Raw genomic sequence first — 21331 nt, forward strand, 5'->3', positions numbered from 1 at the left:
TTGACTCAGAATAGTACTGAACTCATTGCAGTTTGCAATTTTGCAATAACTGTCGTATTTCTGAAAAAATCGAGAAAATGAAAGTGGTGTGTTTCTTTTTTCCTTGAGTGTATTAGAACCTTGGTTCAGTGAGAGACTGATTCCACTCAGATGCACCACTGAACCACACAGGACATCATTCCTGCCTGCGGCCATCAGACTGTTTAACTCCACCTGATGACCTCAGAATTTTAATAACACAATTTTTGCACTTATTTGTGTATATTTCTTTTAATTATCATTTTGATAATATATTTAGTGCGTATTGCTGTTCTTTTCTTACCACTTTTTTATCATACCTGAATGCAACAACTGTAACATATGATTTCCCCCTAGGATTAATAAAGTATTTTGATTTTAATTTACTAAGCAAACAATCCTTGAAGAGAATTAAAGGAGTGAGTTTTGTGATGCTGTTGAGTTTCTCTCCATAGAAACTGTTCTGGAGCTGAACAGGACTGGGCAAAACTGTCAAACATGGTGATGAATAACACAGTTGTATCACTAACAGTCCAACTGCTGCTGGTGAGATTTTATGCAATTAGATATTTACAGATTTCCAGCTCTAACTAGGTTCAGTACTTCTGCTACTTATTTAAACGTTTCACTAAAGTCTGAGTAAAATTAATTTTACTTTTATTAACACTTTCATGCATGAATTTTCCTGAGTGTGTTTATTCCTCTTTAGGCATGAAAAAAAAAACAATGTGACTTTTTAATGGAGCTGCAAAAATGTCCACTCAGCTGGACATCATGCATTTAATTTTTAAAGCAAAGAAACATGTATTTACTAATTTACTGTGTGAAAACTATGAAATACATTTTTTAAATGCTGCTAATCTGATGTTTTGTCAGATTTGAACATACTCTAGTATTAGTTATTACTCACTTTATGGAGATAATATGCAAAAAACAAAAAACAACTTTTAGTTTAAGTTGATTACAATCTAATAACAATAACAAGCATTGATTTACACTCAAACATGTTAGTGCAGATCAGGTTTATAAAGAACAGCACAGTTATAGTAATGGTATGAATGTCAGTGTATGGGATGCTGTGTTGGCTGATCTGGAACTGAAACAATAAAACCCATGAATATACAAGAGAACAGCTTTGAATAGCTGTCCACTGGAGTGACCACCATGCATGAAAGGGTTAATTTATGAATCCTCTTGGTCCTGAACCGCAGAGCACAAAAAGGCCACACAAAAGCGCACCATTGTAATTTTCATCATTTTAATTACAGAATACTAAAAATAACATTACATAAAATGTCTTTTTAAAAGAAACCATTGAATATTACAAAGGTTGTAAATTTTGTAAAGTTAGGATATAAAATCTTTGAACAGTGGTGCATAATTGAAAAGAAAAATAATTTTCATAAAATGTATATATTAACTGTTCTACTACATAAAAAATGAGATGGACACAAAATTGCAGACAGACGAGATGAGTAGACACCGCCATTACCGCAGTGAGCTCTCCTTTCGAAGTAAGAAAGACTTGAGATGCACAGCACACACCACAATCAGCTTAAGTTCTGTCTCAAGTTATGTCTATGTTCCAAAAAAAAAAAAAAAAAAAAAAAGGGTTACCATTTACAACAGAGGAAAACAAACAAGCTCAAAAGACTACAAAAAGTGACTTGGTGACTGCTCCCAATATTCACACACATCTCGATGGGTAAGAACCCTACTAAACTGGCCTTGGTTCCATAAAAACGCATACCATTTCCACAGGTTTAAGCTGTACAAAGAGTCGCAACATTTTGAGAAAACTCATACTTTAATCATCCCACCGAGACAGGGACACAACCATCAGCGGTCTTTCAGTCTCGAGCTCTGGGCTGTTTCCTATGTCCTACTGTACAACTGGTCAGTCAGATCCACTGAAAGCTACCATGGTCACATAATTCAACATCAGGAGGTCAACCTTAAGGAACTGGAATTAGACTATACACAAAGGGGAGGGAGGGAGGGAGGGAGGGGGGGCATGCATATTCCAACAGTGTGCTTGCTTTCTTCCTCTTCTCTGAGTTTTACGTCACCCTGTGTCACTCTGTCATGAGGCCTTGTTAAGATGTTTTTAGTCAACGCCACAAAATCAAACGTTCATAAAAACCAAATGGAGGACAATCAGAGCCTGTCCCTCTTCCATGTATGACACACTGGCCAGTCAGGTCCAAGCAGAGGTATTTCATGAGTCTCCTTCTGTCTGGGAGACATGTTGGGTCACATTTTTGGTAAAAACAGACACAAGGAGAAGGAAGGGGAGCAATCAACAGTTCATTGATGTCATCTTTCAGAGGTGTTTACATATGGTTTAAAATCACGCTGTTTCGTCTGTGCAGCAGTAGTGGTTTCAGAAGCCCCGGTGGGCCGGGTGGAGGAAACGCAGAGAAAAAGAGTGAACAGGAGAAAGGAGAGAGAAAGGGGGATGGGGGGTGGGCAGACGATAACCCAGAGGACATCTCCGAGGACATAGACGTCGAGGAGGGAAATGAGGCGAGAGACACCAGCAGAGCTACGTGGTTTTGGCTGGTCTGTTGCTCAGACAGCTGGTTTTTGTCACCGTGGTCCAGGAGCTGCTGCTTATCATGTGGTAAGCTAATGCTGTTTAGGTTCAGATGAGTCCCCCTGAGTTAGTGCACACATGTCAGAGTCTTGCGGGCCTTGCCCACTTGTTTGTTAAGAAATCCACAAAAAAAGAAACATTAAGAAAAAAAAAAATCTTCAGCAATTTTATATCAAGCTTACAATTAGCTTTGGAGAGAAGTCCATTGTAGTTTTAAAAGTCTGATTTGGGGAAATTTTGAGTTTGTTAGTGTGGAGGAGAAAAAGTTCAAGCGAAAAAATAACGGCAGCTCCACACTGTGGTGAAGCTCCCCTCTGAGTCCTGCTCATTTTCAGAAAACTACCTGTCTACCTTTTGTGTTGTGAATGTAATGTGCGTTATGTAGTGCCCTGTCGTTGGAGCATGTTTGGATACGTTAATGCGAACGTCTGACGTGATAGGTGAGCGGTCGCTGCTGCAGGTCTGCCCAGCGGGGGCAGGAGGCTGGGAGATGTGTTCAGGTGCTGGTGTTGCGCTTACGCCGACTGAGCGTCAGTCAGACAGATGAGTTAGACAGGCAGGTGGGCAGCAGCCGGGGTCTGGGGGCTGAGGCTAGATCAAGGGAGCCGTGTCCATCAGGCCTTTGTTGGGGTCCAAGCTCGCAAAGAAGCGCACGTCCCGGTCCTTGTCGGACTGTAAAGCCATTACAGTCTCCTCCAGCTCATCAGAGTAGGCACAGCTGGGCTCCTTGAAGTACGCTTGTGAAAAACAAAAGGAGCAACTTAAGGAAAGACCACCACTGACAAGGATAGTGACAGGATCTGGTGGACCACGGGTTGTTTCAAGTAGCAACGCTGGTATGATAGCAGGTGTGTTAGAGTCGGTTTATAGTGCAGAGTCTATCTGTACTCAGTGTTTGGTTTGTTCATGTTGAAATGTACATGTTTGTACCATGTGTTCTACTGGCGTTACCAAGTTATAATGACTGAACATTAGTTTGACCATCTGACTGTACAGTGATTCTTATCTTTCATAGATTCTGAATTGAGAAAGTGCTGAAGTGAAAAAGTGCTTTGAGTGCCTAGAAAAGTACTATATATAGTAAATCCAATCCATTATTGTTATTCTTTACTGAAGGAACGGCTCCAAACACAGCATTAGAGATGCATTATGCCATTAAAAGAGATTTTCATGTTTATACTCATTTCTGTTCATTACTATAATGACCTAATCTGTTGTGACTGTCCCACTTTGTCATTAAAGGGAAACATTAGGCTGCTTTGTAGTCGCTCTGAGACATTTGTCACATCTGCCAGTGATGTTAAGGAACTGCTAGATTTATGCATCTGTATTTCAAGTATCTTTACATTTTCAACCATGCTGCTCAAAGTACTACTCATAGTTCTTGGTCTTGAAACCATTTCCATAGCTCCCAAAAACATCTGCCAAAATAATTCAACTACAGTGGTACTTGTGTAATGTCCAGTCGACTGATGACTGGAGCTAATGACTACTGTTTGGATGGGACGATTTTTTGTGCAGTACAGGGTAAGGATTTTCAGTCCTCCCTTCACTGTGGTTTACCTTTCTCCATGACACTCTGTCGTAGTGCCTTGGCCACCAGAACACGGACGTTGGCCACCGGGTCTGAGGAGAGGCTGAGCAGACTGGGCAGGAGGTGCTGGCTGAACTGCTCCATGGGCATGCAGTCCTCCTCCACGACAGCCTGACGACAAACAGAAAGATAAAGTATGCATTAAAAACATGCCGACTGAGCGGGTTTGAAAGACAACCCAACCACATATTAGAAGAAGTGAGTCATGAGGCATTGGAGAGAATGAAGAATGAACAGGTCAACCGCAGAGCACCTGATCAGATAGAAAAGTTGACTAACAGGCTCACGAGTAAAGAGCCACTGACAATGATATTAGAGAAAGATAATGATGGTTAAAACTGTCATCAGGTCGACAAACATGAACTTCACAGAACAGCCTAACAACAGCAAAGGACACTGCTGCAAACAATTAACCCTGAGCTTATGAACACAATATATAACTGAAAGAAACAGTAAAAGCGATCACAGCCAGGACTAGAAATTGATTCATGGAAAATAATATGAACCAGGGCTGCATGATTTTGACCAAAAATAAAATTTCAATTTTTTTCTCTAAAAACTCCATCCATCTGTCCATCCATTTTCTTCCGCTTATCTGGGCCAGGTCATGGAGGCAACAGTCTAAGCAGGGATGCCCAGACTTCCCTCTCCCCAGACACCTCCTCTAGCTCCTCCAGGGGGATCCCGAGGCGTTCCCAGACCAGCCGAGACATGGTCTCTACAGCATGTCCTAGGTCTTCCCCGAGGCCTCCTCCTGGCGGGACATGCCTGGAACACCTCCCCAGGGAGGCATCCAGGAGGCATTCGAAACAGATGCCCGAGCCACCTCCACTGGCCCCTCTCAATGAAGAGGAGCAGCAGCTCTACTCCGAACTCCGCCCTGGTGACTGAGCTCCTCAACCTATCTCTAAGGGTGCACCCAGCCACCCTATGGAGGAAACTCATTTCGACCGCTTGTATCTGGGATCTTGTCCTTTCGGTCATGATCCAAAGCTAATGACCATAGGTGAGAGTAGGAACGTAGATTGACCGGTAAATTGAGGGCTTCGCTTTTCAGCTCAGCTCCCTCTTTACCACGACAAACCGATACAATGACCACATCACTGCAGCCGCCTGTCAGTCTCACATTCTGTTGTTCCGTCAGTCTCACGTTCCATCCTTCCCTCACTCATGAACTCTAAAATCACTCTAAAAACTCGATTTTCTATTCTATTTTTCTATTTTCTGGTGTTTTGGCCGGCATGTCATATTTATGTGCAGCCCGCAACGCAACGCGCTGCTCCTGCTCTGGCATGTGATGAAGTTTGAGGTGCTGAAATAAGTTGGTTGCGCTGCTGTCTTTGACTGATACCGCCTTCAGGCTGAGTTTACAGCGAGGAATGGTTTGGTATTCATTGGAAACTTTGAAGCCGTACCAATTCCACACAACGACTTGCTCTCACTATTTTCAGCCACAAACTTCTCACCCTCCTTAGAAAACGCCATTTGTGTACCGGTGTGTGGAGACCAAAGACTGTGGAGACCGCTCTCACAGTTATGAGGAGAAGTCTACAGTAGCCCAGAGGCACGTGGCCCGGAAACACGAGAGATGAAATTTGATTTAACGGTTACACTTTTTAAAACACTGTCCTAATTAAATAATCCAATTTTGATTTAAAATCGATTAATCATGTAGCCCTAATGCAAACAATAATATAAGTAAAAAAGTAAGCAGAGGTTACAAATCCCCCCACTCATTCGCACAACACTTTGCCCCTCCTACTCACTGACACCCTGCCTACACAGGGATTCATTTTGAGTCTTAACTTTCAAGCTTTGTAAAAAAAAAAAAAAAAAAAAAAAAAAAAAATCAAATTCAACTATTAAACTATGAATCAGGTAAATAGTTCAAAAATTGGTAAAACAAATCCAAGAATTGAAATTCAGCCATCAAATTGTGGACTGCACCTCTACTAGTGATAAAAAACATGTAAATTTTTAAAAGCATCGGGTGAATAGTATCTGAGAAATGGGATGGACAAAAGTCTCGGAAGGACAGATGGTCAGAATTCCTGGTATATCAGTATACATTTATTGTTCATTATTATAGCCCCGCCCGCCCATAAACTCAGCATTGGAGTAAACAGCTTTTAACAGAACACTGCTGTGAGTTAAACGGCACCGACCTGGCAGATGAAGGCGAAGGCCTGCCGTCCCACCCATTTGGGACAGTGACAGAACCTGACGGTGAGCTCATTGATGAAGTTCACACCCAGGTCATCAGCACCACATGTATACAGTTTCTGGAGGATCTCAACAACCTGACAACACAGTATGCAACAACACACTTACAACCAAAGACTCTCAGAACAGACCCAGCAACATTGCAAGAGAATGCGAAATTGCATTGAAAATTTCTAACACGTTCTCCTTAATGAACATGAGCAAAAAACATGTTTTTAGTAGTAATACTGATATAAACACCACTCAGATTCAAGTATATGGCACCTTTTATACAAACGTGAAGACCAAACAGCAAAAGAAAAAAAAACAAGACAATTCTAAATCAAAGCGAAAATGAAGGAAAAAAAAAAAACAGATTAAAAACTAAATAGATTAACAGAAGGGCTAAAAATTCTATATGATAGTGAGTAAAATTTCACACTTATATTAAACACCAGCTACCATACACTTTACTTTCAATTGAAGAAAACCCTGCAACATCATAACCCTTAAATTCTTAACCTTAAATCATTTTTGTTTGGCTTTGTTACATTTGATCATATCAATCTCCACCATATTTACAGATGAGCTAATATGTACAAATACAAGCAAATCGCTAATATGTACAAATACAAGTAAACCCCCATCAGTCTGTCACCTTATTTCCCACAGTGCACACAGCTCACTGACATCATCCATCCCAGTGACTCATTTCCCTTTTATTTGACATTTTCCAGTATTTCTGCTGACCCAAACCACCTGTCGTGAGCTGCCAGTGTTTCCCCTCACCACTAATTCACTCTAAATATTAAACGGACCGCCGCAGACTCACCAATTTGTACGAGATCCACCTGACTTCTGACACTTTGTCGGAGCACAGAGTGAGCGCTATCTGTCTGAGGTAGTCATACACGTCGTAGTGGCTGTACAACTCAATGATCAAAATCAGCTGCCTATGGGGAGAGAGAGAGAGCAGATATGTCAGACAATGACGAACAGCAGACAAGTAGAGCCCTGCTGATGTCTCTACTAATGTTAGGGACTAGAAATGTCCAATATCAATGCATCAACCAGGATATTTTACAGTTTGACAAGTAACTTTATCCAAAATGTGCCCAATACGGAGCATGGAAAAGTAAACGTCCCTTCACTACAAATAAAAATATCTATGAAACAAAACAGCATAACTTTAATTAATTGAATCTGTCAAAGATGGCTGGGGGATAAAATTATAATTATTGCAATATAACTTCAACTAATCATGATTAACAATATTTAACAATATTTTAACTTTATACAGTTTTTTGTTTTGTTTTCAGGTAAAACACAAAATGTTTTGTTGCTCCACCACATTTTATTCTTGTGCATTTTATACTGAACAAACATGGTGTCATTATAGTAATTTTAAATGTCCTTCCACTAAATTTCTGAAATGTTCTGGTACTTGGAAAGCGTTTGTCATGTTCTCACTATAAATGGAAAAAGAATAAAGATAAATAGGATAAAACATAAACAATGGTTTAAAAGCACAAATAATCTGTTAATTTTCATCAGGACCAAAAAACAGCTTTCTTTGGATTTTGTGTTTATTAGCAAAAATGAAAGGGGATGTCATCACGATAAAGAAAAAAAACATTTTTAAAAAAATCTCATTATCATCCTGTCATTTAATAGATACTGAAAACATATGCTGATACTGACAAATCTGATTAATTTATTAGTCAGGCTTGAATAAAAACAGATGATTAAATAAAATATAATCCATAATAACTTTGGGTTAAGTAGAAAAAATAAGTTGTAGGTGATGTTAATGGCAACTGTCCATCTCATCTACTCTTGACCAAAGAGAACAGCACAGACTGCAGCCCGATTACACTGATTAGGAGACAGTCTGAATTTATCCAACGTGCTGACACTTAATATTCAACTTCTCAACTGGAAAATGAAAAGGAGACGTACTCTGCAAGCTCATATCTGAATCTCCAATTGCGACTGTTGTCCGTCACCATAAACTCCTGCAGCTGGTAGAGATATTCTCTCCTCTTGTCTGCATGTAGCAGCTGCAAAAAGAAGATACGGATTAGTTATCTAATGCTGCCTGCACAAATTCCAATTTTCTTCTTTAAATGGAAACCTAAAGAAAACATACAACACACACACACAGTGCACTTCACTTCTATCAGTTCTTCTCATTATTGCCTTCACTACAACAGTGAACGATTTATTAGGAACTCAGCATTTGCTCTTGAAAACAGAGGGGACAGACGAGATGTGGACCAGCACTAGATGAATAACAGACTTACTTTGAGGAAGTCATAGAGGTGTTTGAGAACACCGATGCGGACCTCATCCAGGTCTTTGAGGAACCCGTTAAAAATGGGCACCAGGTCAGCCGCCGTCAGCTGGTCACCGAGGATAACCGCCAACTCATGGATGGAGAACGCCAGAGTACGACGCACCTTCCACTGCAAAGCAAATGCACAATTACTACCAGAGGAGGAACCAGCTAGCAAAATCCCTCCAAGTCACTTTGAATACATAGAAAGACCGATTTTATTTACTTATAATGAGTGATGTCACAAAATGTAAACTTATTAACTGGATCTGTATCCACTTGTGAAGCCACAAAGTCATACTTATTGTGGGTTCAATCCTCTACATTTAATCTGCAGCAGTAGTTGTTAAAAAACAACCCCCCCCCAAAAAAAAACGATATATGTAAACAGGGCCCCATTTAGGACACGGTTGACCATGAAGTAAAAAAAAAAAAAAAAAAGAAATACAAAAATAAATCAGTGTTACTTTAACTGTATTCAGATTTTCATGGTTTTATTCAGTAGTAAATCTACTGTGTCTGTCTATTAAATGTATCCCTGCAGACTGATCTATTGCAGGTAAAACATGATTATGGAAAATTGGCAAATCTCACTAACCTCTGTATTTGAGATAAATAAATGAATTTAGCCTCTTCTGAACCCTGACTGGTGCCTCACTAGAGAAAGAACTTATCGTAAACAAGCATACAGATGCCACCATTGTTGATTGTTTGGCCCCAGAAATGAGTTTTACTGCTCTGACGTCAGACTTAACAAGCATATTGTGGTGAAATGTACATCTTCAGTCAAACAAGCACTTGTAGTGCTCCAGTGACTGAATGCTGCTTTACTATCTCTTAATGACAGCCCCTAAAGAACACAGCAGATGCTGGCTGTTTTCTACTTTAACTTTACTTCTAGCTGTTCTTGTTCTGTCAATTCATTCACCTTATTTTTCAATTGTTTCAGTTACTTTCACCACTTATGGTTTTGTTTTACTGCAGTGTTTTTATTGTGATTCATTAAACTATGCTTAAGGATTTATTGCTTACTGAATTGCCAGTTTATTGCTTTTTTAAAATCACCACTGTCCAAGTACTGCTGAGCTGTAATGTAAATTTTATCTCGTATGTTCTGAGATAAAATAAAGGTGGAAGAAGACTGGCGTCAGTCTGAAATGCTGCTGTTGGAAATGAAGCAACAAGCCTGTGTCCATTTCCTTTTCTTGCTCACATCCTCAAGTAAAGCATTTGCATCACAAGTATCAGGTGACTCAACTCAAATCAAGGACAAACCTCTTTTGTTCAGTGATGGCACAAACCTCTCCCACTGCTGAATCATTCTGAAACATTTAAAGCTATCAGAAAAATCTTTACACCCATTGGTTTGGCTATAATTTCCATCAAAACAGAATTTCCAAATATCCAATTACGACTTAGTGCTACCTCAGGTTACAGTAAAAATCTTCTCAGGCAAGGGATTCTGCAACTATAAAAATCCAAACCACATCTCACAGCTATGACCTGAAGTGGATTCATACTGTGATCTCCATTTTTCATTTAGTTTCTCTCTCCTTTTGTAACGAATACAAACTTAATCCCACACTGCACTGACGTCTCTGCCTACCTGCACATCAGTAGCGAGGGTTTCATATGTATCCTTGAGGCAGTGCCAGTTCTGTCGGCCCAGAGTAAGAGCCACCCCGGGCAGGCTGAAGGCACAGTGTTTTGCGATCTCTGTATCCACCGTCTGGGCTCGTGCTGGGTCCGTCATGGAGAGGTACTGATCCAGCAGCTGCTGCGGTATAACATTCTGCAGACACATAGTGAGAGGTGAAACACTGAGGTAATCAAAGAGAAATATGGGTGCCCGGTAAGATCCATGTCGGTCCAGATCAATACCAACTGTAGGAGGTGAAATCAATAGGAGCTGCATGAGGAATAGTCACGCTCACTGACCTGGATCTTAGGTTTATCCTCAGACACCGGGCTATGGGCCGAGTCTTCTTTTCCCTCTTCTTCCACACTCTCGATTAGTTCTGACTCCTGAGGAAATGTGTTCAAATGGATAACTATAATAATAGTTAGGCAAGGAGCAGGCACACAACCCATGAAACAATATATGCATGGCCTTTACCTAAGGCTACATCCACACTAGTACAGCTTCATTAAAAAAATTAAATTAAATGCATTAGACATCTATATGTTTTATTGATGTCTCAGAAATAATTTGTCCTTCCTAATAGTCTTAAATGTATACTAAATGACCAGAGGAGATGATGTCAGAAGACACAGGAATTGTCACAAACTGTTCAAATATAAACTTGCTTCCTCTATAGATGCCAGTATCATGGTGAAATACAGCTAACGGAGACTACAAAAACAGAAACGCCTGTGATTCAGTATCCCTGTTGTGTTAACAGCCAGTAGTCAAGGATGAAGTCTTGTTTTGTTGTGGAAAGGCTGGCATTACAGAGGTAAGGCAAATGAGGGAAGGACACGTAGTGGCTGATAAGACCCAACCACACAGCGAATACAGGCGTCTGCAACAGCATCTCCAAAAGCCTCCACATTAATATAAAACCACCAACAAAAACAGGGTCCAATGCCAGTCTCTCTTCTGGGTAGGAGACCTGAGCAGTGTGAATGTTATTACGCATTTTAAAGAATCAGTGTGGACAGCCAGAGTCCTGTCTATGTACCTGCCTGGTAGCTTTTCAGTCCTATAGTATAAATAAACTATGGCGAGATAAAGAAAATCCCTTACTAGAACTGGAGAGTCGGGTGGAGACTGTTCCTGATACTCTACAGGCTCGGTCTGCGTCTCTTCATCTCCTTGCTCTTGAACTGGACATGTTTCTGAGGCCGGAGGAGACTCCATGATTTGCTCCTCTTCTGTGGGACTGTCTTCGCTCTCGGACTGAACCTCCATAGATTTGCTCTCCACAGAGGGGCTGTCAGCATCGCTCTCCGGTTGCACCACTGGTTGGGTTTCTGTCGGGCTGTTGTCTGACGGACTGTCGAGCTGGGCTGCCTTGAGAGCTGCTGACAATACCTGCACTTGAGCTGGAGGAAATGAACAGAGACACCACTCAATACACATACCACTGTTAGCAAACTCCAAGTTTATGTAATTTCAATTTAAGGCAATTTTGAACCCAATTTAAGACTCATTTCACATCCTCTTGCTGTGTGTCCTGGACATCTCTGATGTTTGTACAGACTCACAGTGGGTGATGACAGGAGTTTGGTGCTTGCCGTCTAAGCAGTGAGTTTTTCAGACTTCCCATGGCACTCTAATGACTTCATACCAAAACTATGAATTTGAGCATTTCAGGCTTCAAAGTCATTATTTTTTAAATCAAGCTCTAAATCTGCTGTTCTCAGGCAAAATCTTATTGAACTCATATATTAGGTGAAAGTAGAGTAAGGGTACATTCACACGCACCCTGTTTAATCTAACTAACTTAGTTCTAATGCTCTGAAAGTCCAGTTCATTTGGGGAGGTTCGAATGTGCAATCTCACTCTGATGTGCATCAAAGGAGCCAGCTCTGGTCTATCTAAAAGCGTAGGTCTCTGCTTCAAGTCAACTAAATGCAGGAAACAGATTACAACACAGGGCGTTGTGGGTAAAAACAATCTCAATGTTTTGTTTTCTTGTAGCGGACAACCAATGGATGAGCGAAATTTCTTTTTCACTGTTCATTTTTTTCTTCTCCTTCAGTAATTCTTGATGTGGCGCCACCACAGGTGAGGAGGGGAATACGTTCTTCAAAAGGTTTGGTTCACTTCACAAAGTGCAGAGTGAAAGGAAACTCGGACCAGTTGAATGTTGCAACCAGACTATTAGGTGGGAAAATGACTTAAACAGTAAAAAACGATGAATGCTTCATTCAACATTAATTCTGAATGCAACATTATTGATTGCCGATTTTTAGCTCTTTGTTTTTGTTGCTGTTAATGTGTGAATTCAAGTAAAAACAGTGGTTTTCAATCACTTTCGAGTTCATCATTATTCTGGGTCTTTATGCTCACCTTGTACATCAGGATCATCCATATGTGGCTGCAAACAGTCCAAGACCTTCTGGATCTGATCGCTAGTAGATTTACCAGGGCTGGACTTGGCATCAGGACAATTATCATCAGGCTCTTCTTCTTGCTTTTCTTCTGTGTCTTTCACTTCCTCTGTCATTTGACAATTTAGCATCTCAAGTTCCCCACTAATATCAGGTAAAGGAGACCTCCAGTAGTGGAAAGAATTAAAGTTCTCATCTGTCTGCTCTGTTTCTGTTGTGTTCTTAGCGTTGTTTGTAGTCGTGGGGCTGACATTGCTGTTTAGGATGGGGCGGCTGAAACCTCTGTGCGTCTCTCCAGTAACAGATGTGTGGCTGTCATCGAAGTTGTGCATTTCCTCACTGTCAGCTGTCAACGCATATTCTGGGGACGGTGTAGCACGGCCGTCCTGGTTTGGAGGTGTGTGAGTGATGGTTCTTTCAGTGTAGTGAGGGCTAATTTCAGAGCAGTTCAGGGAGTTTAGGGAGCAGTCGCTGAAATGAGGAAAACAAATGTATAGAAATAAATCAGACGCTTAGGAAGATACTGTGTTGTTATTAGGCTCCTATTAATAAAAACATTGTTAACATTGTAGAGCCTTGAACAGAAACAAACAGTAGTCCCTTGTTCAGCCTAGTCAAAATGGTGGATTTCAATGTTTATTAGTCAATTTCTATGAATAAATTTTATAATATGTATTTTAATTGTTGATCATAATAGTTTTATTTCACGGACACCCAAAAATGGAATCAAATAAACCAGTTGGTCTGGATAAAATACAGTGAACTTATGACTATCATTGTCAAAAGCTCACAAGAAGAAATTAAACAAAATATTAAAATGTATCTGTACCAACACAAACCTATATTTATGCACAGCTTTATTAGCATCGCATTTGGACAAGTCATGCCTAAACAAAGGACTTCTACCAAAATATGCCCCTCTAAGAAAAAAAGATAAGGAGCATACTAAAACCTATTTATTTTGAACCAGGCAGAGAAGGAGCAAGTCACTGATGAAAGCAGTGAGAAATTAAATAGTACTGAAGGTAGACGGTCTGGTGGTCTTACCTGTCCGATGTACACCTGGGGACCTCTAGCAGGGCTCCATCCTCTCTGAAGTGGAGGCCTGTGCTGGAGGGGTTGGCAAAGGTGGAGATGAAACGGCCCAAAGACTGAAAGGCAGCCTGACGCACCTAAAGGGAAAACACAGAAAGTCTTATGAGCTTGACTGAGACAATAAAATGAAAAATTACTCTTACTAACTTTTTGGATATTTGCTTGGGTGTCTACGTTGAGCTCACAATCTAAATCAAAAACATACCTTTGAGAGTCACAGTTATGGTCTGCTAAACCGTTACAAATAAAACACTGACCAGTGTATATACACAGTGGCAGATTTAAGAGGAAATAATACAGCATGAACTATTAATGTGTGAATGACCCATTAAGAATCTGTCTTTATAAAGAAAAAGGTCAGTGTCTTATTTTAAGTTTAAAAAGGGGAATTGAGGTTCAAACTGAACATGAAGTTCATGTGTCAAAATCAGCAACATGATGCCGATGATGTAGTAAGAGAAAATGATTATTTTGTCACTGAACACAAGGAAGTTACACATAAATGTGCTTTGAATCATGCGCAATCATAGAAATTACAGTGCTGTGAGCATCTTACCCAGCGGGACTGGTCACTGATAAGACTGATGAACAAAGGGGACAGCTTTACACGCCGCACCTCTGGTGAGGTGGAATTAGAGACCATCATGAAACACTCTGCACAGGCTTTTCTGATGCCCCACAAGCTGTCAGAGCACAGATCGAAGAACTTGGGCATCTGCATTAAAAGTAAAACAAAAATCACGAAGACTTAAAAGTAGGAGTAGAGATCTATCAACAGGAGGGATGTAAACACTGACACAAAGACCACTGACAAAAATGCATAACTGCACTCTGTCCCTGTAATCCAACGCACTGGATGCCCAGTTGCAGGTCTTGATTCAGAAAATGCTCTGAGGTAAACAACAATCACATTATGTAATGAGAAAGTCAATATAGCTGCAACAACAAGAAAAGACTCTCAAAGCCTCTTACCAATAGTTTTTCTGTGGCCTCCTGACCCACAATTGAGCAAAACTCTCCAAAATTGGCTGCACAGACCTGAAAGAAAAAAGAATGTGTCCCAAAACATTATGATTAGTTTTGAAGACACAAACTGTAACTGAATCACAAATAGGACATATGTTTGATGCTTTCTGTGTGTTATATGTGGTTGTGTATTAGCCTTTGACTGAAAATCATCACTATTAAATCAGTGGGTTTGTCAGGAAGCAAGATCAAACTGAAGTATAGAAAATCACAACGTTTGGCCACCTTTGTGATTCCAACATACCTTTCCCCAGCTGGCACCAGTTACACAGGGAATTAACATTCCACAAAGAAACAACAGAGTAGTATAGGACAAATTGATGCAAAAACAGGATTAAAGCTGACTAACCAATATTGAATTCATCCCAAACCCAATGGAACTGTGGCTAAAATACATCATGCCCTATTGTGACTGCTGGGTTATACACAACATCTTGTGGAAAAATAGCAAATGTCCAACTTTAAGAGAAGATACAAATGGTTTTGGAGATTACCTTACGGACTTGAAAGAGTCTGGCGTCACTGCACAGGTCACAGAACCGAGGCAGAAGGAGATGTTCCACTGTGTCTTTACTCAACATTGTGACAACTTTACACATAATCTGAAAGAACAGATTTAGGAAGACCCCTTAAAGCCATAACTCTCCTTATCTGTGAAGATTTTTAATAACTAAAGTACATACTAATAAATAAAATCATACAGAACATTCTAAATGAATACTTAAAATGAATGAATAAATGCACCTTCATAATAAGAAGGTACTGAAGACGCAAGTTTGAATTTGGAAAAGTGAATAGATGACCAACACAAATAAAACTGCAACAAAATAGAATTAATAATCATAGCTAACTTGTTTTAAATTAAAAATGACATGTCTGAATTGTTATGCATTTAGTCATTCAACAGATATGTTTGATAGGCTCTGACAGTTCAGTAATGCACATCAGATTACAATTTTATTAAATGTAAAAAACAATCTTTCTGGCCATCAATCACTTATGGAAAAAAATAGATGGGCGATTGGATTAGATAAAGGAGCTGACAGCTATATTAAACTAATTAAGAAAAAAACACACTATGTGCCAAGCCACACTGAACGTACACTATAAACACTATAGCTGGGCCACCAAATACCAGCTACATATCAGCTACCACAACTGTTGTTACTGTTCAAGTAGCGCAGGATTTGCAGCTCTACGCCACTCTAAAGCATCCTCTTATAAAGAAAAAAAAAAAAAGGGGGATGCCTATTTAATTTAAAATCAGTACATTCAAGATATGAATGAATACTATAAGTGGATTTTCTTACAGCAACTGCCTCGATTTTGTAGTCATCATCACTACTGGGTTCTGTGAGATCGAGCAGGACTGGACAAACTTTGGTCTCCATGTCGGCTTTAGAAATAAGGCCCTGCTCCAAAAGGACAAGCAGCGCTGCTTGGCTGGTTTTCCGCACCTGCAAAAGATGGAGGAAGATGAGAACCCATTTTAAATATCACAGAAACGACACAAATCCAAATGCCACTGCTTGGCCAGTATAACCAATGTTGATGACTACAATTTTTCAATGAAAAATTCAGGAAATATTCATGAATTAAAAACCTACCTGGTTATTTGGATCTGTCAGATACCGGACTACAATCGGTACCAGGTATCTTGAAAAAGCTGCTGGAAAGTTGGGCCGACTCTCATGCAGGAACATGGCTATGTTAGGGACCTGCTCCATCAATTCAGCTCGCACTGTGGGCTCTGAGGAAACATATTATAATATAGGCTTAATGTACGAACATAAAATATGTGTCATTTACAGTAAAACATATGTTAGGTGCATGCAACAATGTTAAAAGTTCCAAATGAAATGAAATATATTCTATAAAAAATGTTATAATAAGGCACATTGAATGTGCCCTAAAGCAACAGGAAAATTGAATACATAAACTGCCATGGTAGATTTATTTAAAGAAATTACAATTTAACAGTAAAATAGAAATGTATCTACCTCCATCTTCTGACATTCTGGCAACTGTTTCCATGACACTGATAAAGTCATTTTCATTGTCACTGAACTCTCGAAGCACATCTAGCAGGCCACGCGCCACGATTTGCCTAAAAAGCAACAGGAGCTTGAAGTTAGTCGAGAGCCTGCCAATGCCTACAAGTGCTGAGTGCACACAGCGTTAACACAGCACTGACAGAGCTGTCAAGTACATTACACACATATGCACTTGGAAATGACAGGAGGGAATTAACCCTGCAAGGCTGAGTATGAAAAGCATGAAGACATGAGCTTAATATAATTTTGTGGGAGCAGTGTTAAATATTTGTGGCAGCCTCGTGATATTATTCAAAATGCACATCCTGAGGATGATACCACATCAAAAAAGTAGCACTACATCACATATCCAAAACAAATCTCTATAAAGGAATACATCTTTTACAGATATGATAAACTGGAAAGACTACTTTCAAACCTAATGCCGTGTTCAGACAGATACTATCCACCCATGGCTCTAGTCTAAGTCTCTTTGCATTCCTGCACTACAGAGTTAGTGCAGGTATGTGGTTAGTAAATACACAGGAATGCAGACAGTCACCCAGAAGACTATGGAAAAAAATCTAGAAATGATTTGAGATGAGACAGCTTTCCTTACATTTCATTGTGTCACCTGGGATTGTGATACGTAAGGAGGGAAAATGGTCATTCAGCAATCTTTAAACAGAGCCGATAAATCTAATAATCTAGCTTGCAAAAAGTCAAATAAGATGCACTGTATATTTACTGAATTGTTCAAAATAGAAACAACACCACACCAAAATGAAAGAGAATTTAGTAAAAAAACAAACAAAAAAAAAAACCTTAACTTTTTTCCTTTAAAATGAGATTAAACATTTGTGTGACTATCTGACTTCACTTTCTCATTAGTTATTCTCTAAGGTGACAACTGTTTCCCATCTACCAGATGTTTCCTTGTTACTATGATTCAACAGAGCCCAGATGTATCCTTGTTGCCAAGTCCCACCAGAGGATGCATAATACTAAAACACAAATTGTCAGCAAAACACTATGTTTACACTATTGCAGATTTTTTACTCAGCTACATTTATTTGCACAAAATATCACAGCTGTTGCCCCTATTCTAAATGACAAAATTCCTACCAAGCTTTTAACACAGTTAATTAAAATGAATATTCTACAGACATTCATGAAATTATGCGTACTCAAGATTAACAGCAGGATTTTTTTCAAATTTTCCACTGCTGGCACAGTTGGATTGAGCAAACACAGCCTCCCTCTTTGATTCCTGTGTTGTGATCCAAGGCTACTGGTATTCATCTTTGTCATAAATATACAAAAGCAGTCATGTTCCTCCTTCCACCAGGAATATGGGCATTTCTTTTGGGGCATACAACTTGCATACTGTTGCACAGTGTATCTGCGTATAACACACAGAGCTGACCATAAACAGGTAAGAGGTCATGTGTCACAAAATGCTGATTCAGAATAGTTATGTTTGTAATAATTGTGGATTATCAGTAGTATATAGAGATCGTTTACAGATATCCTGGCTTTTTTACTTATGTCTCCTCCCCCAAAAAATAGTATTGCTTGCAGGTGGCAAAATCAGTCAAAACATTACTTGAATTCCTACGTTACATAATGTATGTATGTAAAGCACTATTATTCATGAAAACAAATAATATTCTCTGATAATTATTTTATCTGATTTTGGGATCACAGGACAAAGTTCATCTTACCTGTTAAAGACATTCTCACTGAAGGCATACTTCTCTAGCCTACCAAGAGGAGTTAGGTTGTCTTGTCCTGCATCCAGGAAGGCTGTGATTCGGATGCCGTCACACTCTGAACCATAGTCATCAAATCCAACTGTGAGACAGTAAAAAAAATGTCAGTGACGGTCACATGATCTATAACTCAACATAAATGACAGGCAAGGAGTATCATAATAGTCACAGTGTCATGTTGATGGTAACAAGTTGAATGTGAGGTATGAGGTACCATTAATGTGTGGATAAAGAAGAAAAATTCAAGTCAAAACGATTGTTCCATTTAATGTTCCAACTGCAGATACGCACAGAATTTGCAGTTGGATCTAAATACTGTTTCACCACCCTGACTAATGCAGACAAACAAGGACTATGAAACTGCTAATAATAGCATGGCGTAAACCTTGAAATACTGTTGACAGCTTTAAATTTCACATGTGCAAAAGGAGTTATAGGGAAAGATGACACTTCCATATAGTTTGCTGCTGAAGGGAGGGAAAACAGCTCCCTTTATACAGTATATAAGAAATTAATTATGCAACACGTAGCTATTATTTAATGTTTTGTTTGTGAGTGCAAATATCTGGAGTACTCACAGTCATCCAAATCATCATGGCCATCTTCAAAATATAAAGATAGACCTGCAAATATAAACACAGGGCATTTGTTGTGGCAAACATATCATCAACATACCAGCATGTTATACACCCCCTCCCCACAAAAAGGCTGATAGATTTACAAGCTGAGAGTTTCTGTGTAGGGACAAAGGCGGCTTTGATAAACCCAATAAATCATTCTTGTCCTGTCTCACTGATTAATAACAAAAGCAAAAGTACATGCAGAAGAAAAACATTTATGTAAAGAATCTGTTGCCTCTAGCCAAAAGAATATCTAAATAAGTAAGGATTGACAATTTTTTAAGCCAGCCGACTACCTCAGTTCACAGAACTTTGTATTTATTCATTTACTCAACCCCAACTCATTTCTTGCCCTAAAGTCGCTAGAGTTCCTTCAAACAGATTTTTTTCCCTGAACTTTTATTTAAACACCTTCAGTGTATCCTGTCTCAATGTGATATGATGCGCTTTTCTATAATGCACTCCTTTTAATAATATAGTTCTGCCCACATATTGCAAAAATAAATAAAGGCAAAGCATTTTCAGGTCAAGGTGAACTGTCTGCATAGTAACGTGTAAGAGAAAAACATGGAAATTACTCAGAAAATATGAAGCAGTGTTAATCCGGGATACACTCCAAGTGACAGTTTAAAGTTGCTTATTTTAGTGACTGCATATTTCATACACACAATAATATTTCTATAGACAGGAAGCTAGATGTCATAGACTCCACTGAAAAACATGATTTAAGTCGATTCAAATACACAAGAGGACTGACTGAGGGTAAAATGAGGATTATTTCAGTACCGGTGGTTTTAAGATGCTTTTCATGAGTTCCAGACAGTTCTATGAATGTGCAAATAAAAAATACGTAATGGACAAGTCGTAACGTTGAACCCGTAGAGAGGTGACGTCCACTGACTTTACTGCCGTACTATTACATATTGACACAAGCAACCAGAGTTTCTGACTGCCATCTCTGATTTTTTTAGCCTCACTACCATGACAAGGAGGAAGATTTAATGCTAAGACGGTAACTCTTGGCAAATCAGTTAAACGAACAGCCCAGAAAAAGTCCGTAAAGCAGCAGCATGTGGTGGGACGGCTAATGCCTGTGTTTACAGCTGGGCGAGCAAGTCAATGTGCTTTTATTAAAATCACATCTCAATCCTCAAAATATTCGTTGAATACGTTGTTTCATTTGTGGATTAAATGAGGCCAGGGTTGTTTTTCTAAATCGCCCCCCAAACCACGTTGGCAAAGAAAAACATCTCCCCTTTGTTTTGGTATAAAGGAGGATTTGATCAGCTTATGGCTGAAATGACTTTAGCAGCTAGGCTACCGTTAGCACGGTCAACTCGCTAGCCTTTCCTTTAACTACAGTTCGATGATATACACAACTCTAGGATCAAGATGTAGATTTCCTATAAAAGCCAATGGTGATTTAAGCAATAGTGGGCAGGTACTGCTTAGTTATAAGTCTAAATTTCGCCCCAGAGCCCCAAATTTCGATACGCCTGAGAAGCTTGTGTTAGCTAGCTGGCTAGCGGTGCTAAGTTTGCTAATACAGCTTGTCCAGCCCTTTCGCTTGACTTGACTCGCCTTAGCTAGGACTTCGCTTGGTTTTTACACAAATGCAGTAAATGCAGGGCCATGATCTTTACTGTTTCTACTATTAAGATCTAAAACAAAACGAAAACATCTAGCATAGCGTCAAAACGCGATAGCAAACACTATTAAAAAAGTAACATTACCTGCCATCTTGAGTGTCGGCTCGGCTCTGCGGGCTGCCGTCCCGTGTGGGCTGTCACCAAGGCACAGCTGTCACTCAAACAAGGCAGCAAACTACTTCCTGAAAGTACTTCCTGATGCTGGTATACGCCGCTCTTTTATCCTTTAAACAGCGATTCTGGTGACCGTTTGTCAGCTTTGGCACAAACTCGACATAACTGAGCATAAATACAGCCTATAGGCTTTGTGTATCTCCTCCAAACGAAAAAAGCCG

General features: G+C 39.7%; 1 protein-coding gene across 1 annotated transcript; it reads right to left on the bottom strand.

The window, feature by feature from the left end:
* Window positions 1-1577: 1577 nt before the first annotated feature.
* Window positions 1578-21192, bottom strand: ppp4r1l (protein phosphatase 4, regulatory subunit 1-like). Its single transcript, XM_030133680.1, has 20 exons — window positions 21081-21192; window positions 19306-19350; window positions 18680-18809; window positions 16923-17029; window positions 16530-16672; window positions 16233-16379; window positions 15417-15524; window positions 14869-14934; window positions 14453-14611; window positions 13849-13973; window positions 12761-13272; window positions 11492-11790; window positions 10684-10770; window positions 10352-10537; window positions 8714-8875; window positions 8370-8470; window positions 7243-7363; window positions 6374-6508; window positions 4178-4319; window positions 1578-3351 (listed from the first exon to the last, which is right to left on the bottom strand). The coding sequence occupies exons 1-20, from the start codon at window positions 21085-21087 to the stop codon at window positions 3206-3208; spliced, it is 2928 nt and encodes a 975-aa protein (XP_029989540.1). The 5' UTR covers window positions 21088-21192; the 3' UTR covers window positions 1578-3205.
* Between the last annotated feature and the right edge of the window lie 139 nt (window positions 21193-21331).

This window comes from Sphaeramia orbicularis, chromosome 5 (genome assembly GCF_902148855.1).
Source record: "Sphaeramia orbicularis chromosome 5, fSphaOr1.1, whole genome shotgun sequence".
Taxonomy (NCBI): Eukaryota; Metazoa; Chordata; class Actinopteri; order Kurtiformes; family Apogonidae; genus Sphaeramia; species Sphaeramia orbicularis.

What these genes read in the sequence shown, in the direction of transcription:
- ppp4r1l (XM_030133680.1), bottom strand. An exon ending in GACTCTTTCAAGTCCGTAAG is followed by an intron (nt 14,935 to 15,416) that starts GTAATCTCCAAA and finishes TTTTTCTTTCAG; the next exon opens with GTCTGTGCAGCCAATTTTGG. An exon ending in TTCAGATATGAGCTTGCAGA is followed by an intron (nt 7,364 to 8,369) that starts GTACGTCTCCTT and finishes CTCTCCCCATAG; the next exon opens with GCAGCTGATTTTGATCATTG.